At 38.7% G+C, this 11,238-nt stretch overlaps 1 protein-coding gene across 1 annotated transcript; it reads left to right on the top strand.

The window, feature by feature from the left end:
• The first annotated feature begins 204 nt into the window (after window positions 1-204).
• On the top strand, window positions 205-9,926 carry LOC145486396 (uncharacterized). The gene is made up of 7 exons (XM_081465043.1): window positions 205-359; window positions 4,510-4,785; window positions 6,076-6,381; window positions 6,779-7,099; window positions 7,975-8,034; window positions 8,372-8,497; window positions 8,963-9,926. The coding sequence occupies exons 1-7, from the start codon at window positions 233-235 to the stop codon at window positions 9,409-9,411; spliced, it is 1,665 nt and encodes a 554-aa protein (XP_081321169.1). The 5' UTR covers window positions 205-232; the 3' UTR covers window positions 9,412-9,926.
• The last annotated feature ends 1,312 nt before the right edge of the window (window positions 9,927-11,238 follow it).

Genomic DNA, 11,238 nt, shown 5'->3' with positions numbered 1-11,238 from the left:
CGGTATCCTTATATTATATGGTGGGCTCTATAATTCATATATGACATCCTGTTTTGCATAAATAACCAACATCTGACCTACTTCCCGCCTCGCTGCAAGCATTAACGACTGTTCCCAAAATTTAAACAAATCGCGTCAAAGGGAAGGCACATATTGAGCAGCGATAAAAGGTAGAGGAGGGTAAACTCGTTGAAGAACACACTAGTGCAACAGCAAGAGACAAAGCTAAGTGATGACCACGAATTCACAGATCGCGGCTGGAATTGAGACCATGAAGAATCAACACCTAGAGAACAACTTCAAGCTTCGTTTGGTGAAATACTTCCTGTTTTGTTCTTTGTCTCTTCTTATGATTCAAGGTATGTGAAGTGAATCACGCTGTTAAAATTTCATGCGCCATTGTGCGTTTCTAAAATTGTAGTTCATCAACCATATCGTCTTTCGTTGTTTATTGGTAGGAGAAAATGAAAAATAACGAGGAATTAATTTTCTTTTTGTCGCTTGCAGTTAAGAAGCTTTGTTTGCATTCTTTCTCGCCTTGACGAGACAAAATCCTAGTTATTTCTTCTACACTTCATTGCATTTGGGCAAAATTGCTCGAGGTGGTCGGCGAAATTGTATGTAAAAGAAATGTATTGTCCATAACGATGTTTGTTCTTTAAACTATTGCAAGAGTATTCCGTTCTAATCCTTTCTTGATAAAACAATTTTAACAATAGGCATAGATTTTCTGTAAAATACTAAACAGTGGACAATTTCCATTCAACCAAAAATTCCGAAATTTTCTAAACTGGGACACGTGGTACGGAAATTTCCTGGGAAAGGTTCCGGAAAATTCTAGAAGTTCCACCATGAAAATCAAATGTAACAGAAATTTCCAGCAAAATTGCCTCCAGCATGTTGGTATACCTGAGAAGGTTGTCCTCTTTTTTTATTCACCGCTAGTTCTTTTGACCGCGATCACAGCGAGTTGGACATCTCACGCTATTAGATGACGGCGACGCGTCTTCGAAGATGGATCAAGATTTTACTTTATAATATAGCCACCTGTCTGTCGATGGAATACTAGCTACAGCTAAATACGCCAAGAAAGTGTTTAATTCCGTTAAAAAGATATGCCCGTGGTGTTCACGTTCTTTTTTTTTTTTTTCTTTATAAAACCTGAAATTGAAAATGAATTGTTGTTTTGCAAAGGATGGCTAAGAAATTTACGGAAATTTTTAACACGTGCAGAACCATTGTACCACTCATTAAACCCTTTGTTTTGCGATGTTTTCGCTGCCGTTGTGGTTTGTATAAGGTCCCCGCTTTTGTGGTCTTAAAGTCACAGTATTCTGGTTCCTTAGCGATTTAAGCCACAAAGGACCCGAACACTGTACAAAGCGGCAGACAAGATGATATTTGAAATGTAACCCGCACTTCGCTTCTATTCAAATCCCTTCTCAACGGCTCAAAAAGACACAGGAACACAGGTAAATAACAGTAAATTTATTTTAAATGATTATGCTATTGTTGATACAGTGTTCGGGTCCGCTGTGTTTAAAACTTGAAGTCATTGAATAATCTCAAGCAAACAAAAGTCTGGGAGAGTCAGGGTCAGTCAGCCATTTTCAATTTTAGAGGTAACAATTTTGAATGGAATGGGCTTATCGTTTTCCACTCCGGCTGTGCAGTCAACTGAACCAGAATTTTTGGTCCAATCGAAAGCGCCCGGCCTTTCCAAGTTATCTTTTTAATAAGTACATGAATTTTTAATGAATATTGAAAAATGGGTATAAAAATAAGATTATTATATATATTTTTTTTTTCTTTTCTTTTTTTTTCTACAAAATTAAATACCGTTTAATTTCGGTTATCACGTCCTCCTTACTGGAAGTTTTATTTTAAGCGAACTTTACGGCATTTTGGATTATCTGAACTTTTTGGTTTTTGAACAAATTTGTGTTGTTCAGTGCCATTTGAATATTAATGTTTATGATCTAAAACTCTCCGGCTAAGTTTTTTGAATCCTTCTAAGTGCGCTCGTTTAGTGTACCGCCTTTTTGAATCTCGAGTATAACCTTTCATTTTCATCTAATGGGGTCTTTAATACAAGCCCAAACGTCTTAACGTAACATCTAAAAACAGTCACCGACAAACTTATCAGTTATGGTCCAGATGGTATTTGGCGCTCAAAAAGCAATGAGCCTATTTACAGAATGCAGCTTGGATGAAAGACTTACTCTAAACATTTTATGAAGTTAGTGATATTTAGCAACGCCACTATTGCAAGATGAATGCTATCACCCTTCTGATTTTGATTCTGATTCCGGTATAACTGGGCCGTTCCGACATAACCAGCGTCTAGGAAATTATGCCCTCAGGCCTCGTCCACAATGCGCCGAAAAAATTTGAAAACACAGCTTTATTTCTACGGGTTGGCCTACCGTCCACACTAATCCGTCACGAAAACGTAGCGTATCGAAAACCCTCTTGAAAATGGAGGGATTTGAAAACGGCGGCCTTGCGTTTTAGATTGGGCGGAAAATATTTTTTAAAAGGAGCTTTTCGAAAACGATGAGGTCAGGATAATCATGCGATTTCCTTGCCTAAGTTTTCCTCAAACACAAATCCAAAATAACAGGTAATGGTTGCGTTCACAAATTTCTTCGATATAGTGTGGATGGAAAACTTTTGATGCGTCTCAAACTAAAAAAACCCTTTTTTAAATTTCTTCGGCGTAGGTGGACAAGGCCTTAGTGTCTCTTTGTGGACGCCGGTATCGAATATCAGCAGTTGGTAAGAAGGTTTTGGTTGTTAATTGTGCCTTTAAGCAAGGTGTCTCTTTAGCAAATAAATAAGAGACAATTCAATAACAGTTTCATCTGTCATAAATTGTTATTTCCCACAAAGAAAAAACTACAAGAGAAATGATCAAAATATGAGTAGGTTTCAGGTGAGGAGCGTAACAGACAGCGTCTCTTTCATCATATTTAAGGACTAATTACAGATCGACCGGTTCTTGCCTTGTAGCAGCTGCTTTCAATTTTAAGTTGGCGGTCGTCTGGTGCGAAGTTCGGAATAGAAAAACAGTTCGAGAACTAGTTCTTACAAAACCGCGACGTTACTTTATTATTCTCGTTACGAGATCGATGTTCCGAGGTTTGTCGGCTGTATCGTAAAGCTCCAGACCTCCAACCGAATATTAAACATTCAAAATGGCCGCCACGGAAAAAAGAAACGCGTCGCGGGTATAGTTATCTGTTATTCGTTCCAAATTTAGTGTGGTGGCCCCCTGTAAGTATTCTGGCAAATTTCATCTACCATTCTCTCTAACTGACCATAAAAAAATTAGCCAATGAGCGCGCGACAAGTTGCACAGTTGTTGTATCAACAAATTGTGCAATCGAAAGAAGGCCAACAACAACAACAACAATGCTTTATTTACTCTAGACACATAATTCACATTTGCAAAGAAATAGGCCAGAGAAGTGGTCGGTTTTTCTGACCTAATTTGCTGCCAGAAATGATAAATTACCCTGAATAATAATAAAACTTTGTTAATTTTTACTTTCAGTCCAAGTGAGTTTTTGAGAATAAACGAAAATCATTTCTTTTAAAATTATTTACGCGAAATTGCATCGCTGATTTGTAATTTCACAAATTACAAAATTAGTCATTTGTGTCACTGAGAGAATATCCTGCTTATGAAATGCGTTTAAAAAATTCTTGTCGAGTGAAGAAAGAACTCATTATACAATAAAATTTAAATGGTCGTCACATGACACCTGTTGTTACTGTCACAAAAGAAGGAGTTAATAAATGCAAACGCGGTAAGATAACATTTGCTTGCGTTATGTTTTCATTCTGAGGTCTTACTGCACAGTAATCTGTGCATGAAAACAACAGAAACTGTTCAGACATCAAACGCCGCTGTTTCGACGAAATCCTAGAAAAGTTCAGTGATTTCCTTTATTACTGAGCTTTTTTAAAATAATATAATTTTTAAATTTTTTTAAACAGCGGAGAAATCCAATGTAACACATCAGTCATTTTGGAATTGCGGGTGAAAAGCACTTACATGTTAGAACAAACTACTAACCATAGAAAAGGAGATAAGTAAAACATGTAGTAGGGTGGATTTATAGTATATTTCGGGCTTTTTATTTACCAAATAGAAGGAGGTTTCCATCTTCCATTTAAGAAATACTCCAGGAAAATATTTTTATCTCTTTTAGGAAATAAGTAGTGGGAAAAGTGGAAAATCTCTCGACTGTTCCGAGATAAAATTATAAAGAAATTACTCCCTTCGCCCGATCGCTACGTTAACTATAGGCGCTAGCTCTCAGTATACTGCAGCATATAGTCACTAGATCGACAAGCTTGTCTCTGATGAATAATTATATGTTCAGCTCAAGATGAACGGTAGCCCCCTTCCAAGCAATCGTTCGCTACCATACACACTGCTCTAGTATATAAATGACAAATTGATGTCAATTGATGTTGTTGGGTTGTTATTTTATTGAACAGATGCCTCATCTGCGACTGACGTGAAATGTGAAATAAAGTCATCCTCTTGCCCACCAGGGTGTCAGTACACAAATCCCATCACAGTAGATCCAGACTCCAACATCACTCTCAACTGCTCGATCATCACACCAGGACTGAAACCAGGCATGACCTGGAGGCAAGCGAAGAAGAAAATCCAGAACAGTATTGGTTCACCAGACTTGGTATTGCTGCAGTCAAATTCAACAAAGGACAGCGACACTATGTCATGTGACTGTACCAATATAAGCTTCACGCGTAGGTGTTTCTTCGCTTGTTTTATCTTTGCTTTCATTAAGTTCTGCAACAAAAGGGATTGTACTCTTAACATTTCTCGCCTGACGCATAGTGTATATTTCGACTTCTGTAGCCAATCCATATTGTCTGTTGCCTTTGAAAATTAAGATCCAAATAGGAATGTTTTTATGACACACCACTCTTGGCAACAGTGACATACATTTGTCAGCTTATTATGGTTTGGCAGCTTATTTGAAACTTTGAGTGAGGGATGCCCAGGCCAAGATTTTGTCATACGGCAACTTCCGGTTTAATTGGATCCGGTGAAATGTGGTTATACAGCGGGCAATACGGTTAAATGGTACATTTTTACACTGTTGTCTCATTATCTCTTTGAGGTTTCATGAAATCAAAAAAAGTCTCTATAGGTTAAATGTCGGATATGTGAAGGAATTCTGCAAAAATTGTGTTTTTATCATTTTTAAGATTTGCATGAGTTAGATGAAGGGAGAAAAGAATGGTGGAGTTGAAATAAGGATTTCATATAAATTTATGTCAGATGTTTTTAGTTCATAACTAATAAATGGACATGACATGTCAGATTATTCCAATAGCATTGAATGGCATGTTATGTCACGATATTTTGAGTTAGTTTGGCCACATACAGAACTACCTTTAAATTGGAGGAAACTTGAAAATAATAGTTTGCCAAGATAGAAAAATATCAAAGAGATAATAATAAACCATGAAGTAACAAGGGTTGTTAAGAATGGAGAGGATTGGACTGTTACAAACGACAAACTTAAATAATTCGGAATAAACTTTTCAAGATTTGCAAACCATGACGTAGCTATTTAAGGCTGGTTTCCATCCGATCGCTACGATCGCTGCGAAAAAAATTGTAGCGATCGATCTCTTCGGCGACCGTAGCCATGGTGAACGGAGATAGACCTCAGTTCTACCGCAGCAATCATAGTGTTCGCTGCGGCATAATACGGAAACCACGCTCTACAGATATTAGCGATCACTGCGATGAAAAATATACCAGAGATTCTGAGTGCAGTGCGCCGTTGCTTCGTCTAAGTCCTCCAGGGCAGTTTAATTTGCCGCGATATCGTGGTAGTCATAGGAACAGGTAGCCGTAAGGATCGCTCAACCGTTTGTTGGAGCGCAGCAATCGTAGCCATGGTAACGATCATATGGAAATTAGCCTTATGGAATATATGACTCTTGATATATAATGAATCCTTTCATATTCAGATATTTCTTTTACGCATGCACTGACTTTTGTAAAAATATTCTCCACTCTAGATGCACCAAAAGTTGATTGGTTCTCCAGAACTCCAACGTTTTTCACCGAAGGAAAAAAACCAGACGATTTGAAATGCCATTTCTCGGGATGGCCTCTCGAAGTTTATTGGTACAAGGATGACAAAATAATCACGAATGGAACTGAAGGCATTTATCATTCAGTGCGAGAAAATGGAGAGGAAACTGTTCATAGCAGACTTAGTCTTCCTCCAGGACGTGAAGAGCTGGAAGGAACCTATAAGTGCTGTGCGAAAAACAGGATTTCTGGCCGGAGGGCCTGTGAAACCTTGCAGTATGAATATGGGTGTAAGCAGAAACCCATAACCACTTAGTGGTAACTAAGGGAGTTACTAGTACTGGAGTGGAGTACTGGAGTGGAGTAGTGGAGCGGAGCGGCGCGGCGCGGCGTGGCGTGGAGTGGCGTGGAGTGGAGTGGCGTGGCGTGGAGTGGAGTGGAGTGGAACGGAGTGGGGTGGAGTGGAGTGGAGTGGAGTGGAGTGGAGTGAAGTGGGGTGGAGTGGACTGGAACGGAGTGTGGTGGAGTGGAGTGGAATGGAGTGACGTGGAGTGGAGTGGAGTGGAGTGGAGTGGAGCAGGGTAGAATAAAGTAGAATGTATGTTTGAGAGTGTAAACTTGGCGTTAATAGCTAATTTTGTCATAATAATTGTGTAATAATGATCAGGAACTTTTTACTTCACTCAGGTCCACAGCCAAAAAGCCTTACCATTGTCTCTGCTCCGGAGGTTCTTGCAAGGACTTTTTCTACTGTCAATCTGACATGCTTGTCTGATGTACACGACAAATGTCCAAAACAGTTGACTTGGCGCATTGAAACTGCCCTCTTGAAACATGATACAAAGTACCAAATAGAACAGACGAAAACGCGCAGCAAATGTAAACTACAATCCATCCTCTATATTTTTAACGTGACAGAAGATGAAGAGGGAAATTACAGCTGCAACTGGACCTGCAACAGCCAAGTAGCTGGTATTCACTGGAAAGTGTTCGTTCAATCACAAACGGGTAAGAGCCTGGTTAAAAAAAAGAAATGATGCAACGGAATCAGTGTAGTTTTTCTTTCAAAACCATGCCTAACTCTAGCCCTAAACTCTAAACCCCAAACCCTAATCGTACTTCGCCTAATGAAAGCGCGCACGCTTAATGCTGACAGCATTGCTACTTACCATTTTTAGCGAAAAAAATCAGATATAGCTCCAAGATCGCATAGATAAGACATTTCCTACAAAATCTAAGGGGAAAGTTGTGAAGTATCGGGCTACTTAAAGGATTCCTCCATTTCGAAACTCTCTTTGAGTACTATTCTACAGTTTCAGTTAGTTATACTATTCAAATCATATGGCGTCCGGCGTTTTCTTAATTCAACACCAGCGCTTGAAAAGAAGGATGAACACCTTTCAGAAACCTTGTGTGTTTTAGGGAAATTTCCCGGTAAAGGATGAAAAATGACTTTGGAACTCACTTAGGGCGTACGTGGAAACTGCATGTGACTTCGTTATATATTAATTTTAATTCTATTTCAAAGTATTCGAATTTTTATTCGAATTCCAATGAAAAATTTCGATCCCGACCTAAAAATTTTGAGTAGCCTCTTTAGGTGCAGACATTAACATTGAGCGAAAAAGGACAGCTGACTGTTGGGTGAGTCTTGCCCTTCACGTTTCTTCGTCGGAACCTCGGAATTTACGGAAAACCAAACTTTGTGCATGGATAAGTAGAACTATAAGTTGAACTGACCGCCTAATAGTGGAACTCGATACGCTGCAGCAGAACTTTATTACAGTGTGTAGAAAGTCCTCTAGGCTCTGGTCTGTTGCCACTGACAAGTAAAAATAGTACAGTGGTCGTCAGTTTTTTTCTAATTTTGGTTCTCTTTCCAGGAACGCAAGTGACTGAAAGTGTGACCACTTCAAGACGTCTGTCTTCTAATCTGGGTTCAGGTCAGAGTTAGACAGTGTCACCCCGCGTCTGTTTACATGAAGTAACCTTTGCAGTAATCTAACGTTTTTGACAGATTCGTTCTCATTTTCCACTCTCACTTTTACATTGTTTAGAACTTTTTATTCTAAACCTTAATCTTAACTGAGACTAAATGTCCTTATGAGGTTTTCATAAGTTGAGCCTCATATGATAAAAACAATGAATGACACTCTTTTGAACAAGGATCTTTGTATAATGTACCAGATGTACCGCCCCCAGCAGAGGGAGAGAAAGAATCTACTCATGCCATAAGAAATGTTTTTTCGTGTGTTTTCATGACTGGTTTTTAATCCACAGGACGTCGCAGAGAGTGGCTTCTACCAATCATCATCATATCAGCCGCAAGTGTCACCGTCTTGTTCATGGTTTTCGTGCCATTTTGTGTCAAGAAGAGATGGAAATCATCCTATAACATACCAAACTGTAAGTTCAGAGCTGTAGCTCACCCGGAATGGGAAAGCATTCCATACAATAGTCACGGAAATGCCGGTCGTACCTTACAGCGGAATACAGCGTGAGATTTAGTGGTGCAAATACCCCCGGTTCTTTTCAGGGCAATAAACAGAAGTTCTTTGGACCTGTCACGCAACAGACGATTGCTTGAAAAGTCCAAAAAGCTTTTCCCTCAGAGACCACGATGGCATAAGCGTTTCTAAACGGCGCTTAGTGACTAAGATTCCAAGTGGAGGATGCCCAAGGTACAATAGCTCAACTCCTTTCAGAGTTTGCTTTCTCATTGGAGTGTAGAAGCTAGGGGGGTGGCGGTTATTACGCATTTTGTTAATTCGTTTACACGATGGCTTGACCAGTTTGGCGTTATAATTTAGCGTTCATTGAGTCTCCGCCGCTGACAAGCTGATCCTTTTTTGGCGCACCTTTCATTGATAGATCACTACAGTAAAGAAGATTTGATAAACCGACTGTTTATCAGCTACAGCTCAAAGGACTTTGGTTGGGTCACTGACAATCTCATGTCAATTCTTGAGAAGCACTCGATTGACTACAGCATCCACAGCCGCGACTTTGAAATTGGAAGACCCATCGTCCAGAACATGGCCGACAGTGTGTACGGCAGCCGTCAAGTGTTGATTGTTTTGTCTGAGAATTACCTCGCCAGCAACTTTTGTCGAGAGGAGCTGCACATGGCTGTGCAGAGGGGATTGGATGAGGGTGATTCGTCACTGATTCTCGTAAAGATCAACAACATGAAGAAAAAGCAATTACCAGCCGCTTTGAGAAAGAAGAAACTGGTCGATTTTGACAAATACAAGACGACACTAGATTGGGAAGAGAGATTAATCAGTGAGATATTAAAGAGCAAAAATGCTAGCGTGTAGAAGATACGCGTGGTAATAATAATGATCTTAATCATAGTCATAATCGTAATCATAATAAATAGACTGAAACAATATTTGTGAAAATGATAGTTCTACTGCACCTCCAAGGTTTTAAAGACACACTGACGAGAAAATAACACAAATTCTATCAAGCCGCTACGTATTTCAAGCAGTGTCTCAACTAAAGATGATTCCATATAGGAATCTAATAGCTTTGGAGCTACTTAAAAGTTTTATTCTGTGCTGTAAATATTTCGGACAGTTAAAATTTCGGACGGTTTTATTTTCGGACTCTATTTCCATTCGAAATTGAAATCGTCCCAAATTCTTTGCACGTAAGGTGTATCGGGCGGTAACATTCTTCTTTCTGCCCCAGTGCGGACTCCTTGACAGCGTTTAGTTTGGATGTTGAGCTAACAGCTGGTATTGTTTGTGTATTTGCCCTTAAGTTTGGTCTGTTTCTGTTGTACCGTTATCATAATCTCTTCGTTAGAGTCTCTGTCTTCCTCGCAGTCTACAAGCAGTCTTATGGATTTCCAAATAATTCCGTAAGGTTTTCTTTTACAGGCTCTTCTTACTTACTTAGAAGCTGTTTGTCTCCAAAGTGAAATTCAAAATTTATGGTACACTGAACAGTTGCCATATGTGTGCCTTAGTCATTCATTGTTCATTGTCACTCGAAAACGTTCGACTTCATGCGCTCAATACTTTTCTGCAGCCGTACGGCCCTGCCAAAAACGCTTGTGGCCCCGAAAAATCGATTCAAGTTAATAACAGAAACAGTTTTCTGGCTGCAAATTTTCTTTTTCTTTTAAATGAGTTATGAAAATGAACATAGAGTGAGTAGTGTCATTGCTATTCAAGTGTAGTCATTGGTGTCCATTGTTATTCTAATCTGGTCATTGGCGTCATTGTTATTCTTACTAGTGTAATCATAATCATTATTACTGTTGTAGTGTAGCCACTAGCGTCAATCTATTCTAGTGTAGTCAATGGCATCATTTCTATTCTTTTATAGGTACTAGAATCATTACTATTCTAGCATTGTAGTCATTATCATTATTGCTATTCTACTGTAATCACTAGCGTCATTGCTATTCTAGTATGGTCATTAGCATTGTTGCAATTCTTAAACAGTCATTAACATCATTACCATTCTAGTATTGGCATCATTGCTATTTTTATGGGCGTTACCTATAGCATCATTGCCATTGTAGTATTATGGTGATTGTCATTATTGCTATTCAAGTATAGTCGCTAGGACCATTGCTATTCTACCATAGTCATTAGCATCGTCGCTGTTCTAGTATTAGCATCATTGCAACTTTTTTAGCATCCTTGCTATTCTAGTATAGTCATTGGCATCCTTGCTATTCTAGCATAGTCATTAGCATTTTTTGCCATTTTAGTATAGTCATCGGCATGATTAGATTAGATTAGATTAAGAGCTCAACATTTCTATCGCGTGGCAGTTGACGAGGAAGCAGCCCGAGTCAACTATCACGCATAATAAATAATAAGTGATGGTGAATTAGTGGGTAATAGGAGTTTTTTAAACCAATCACAATCGAGGAAATTGTAATTTTTATGATTATAATAGTAATAATATTAATATTAAAAATTTGTATAGCGCGACTTTCCATAAAATGTTCTAGTGCGCTTTACATCATAAAAATAAAAACTAATCCTAAAAGACGTAAATTTTCATTGGTTACTAAAAATTGCAAAACGTGTTAAAGTAGATAACAATTCAATAAAAGATTAAATAAAAGAGCTAACCTGATCTCAATACAAAGCTGAGCTAGCATAGAAATCTACTAAAACGCA

The sequence above is a fragment of the Orbicella franksi genome, chromosome 5 (assembly GCF_964199315.1).
Source record: "Orbicella franksi chromosome 5, jaOrbFran1.1, whole genome shotgun sequence".
NCBI classification, from domain to species: domain Eukaryota; kingdom Metazoa; phylum Cnidaria; class Anthozoa; order Scleractinia; family Merulinidae; genus Orbicella; species Orbicella franksi.
This window is presented reverse-complemented; position numbering and strand designations above follow the sequence as displayed.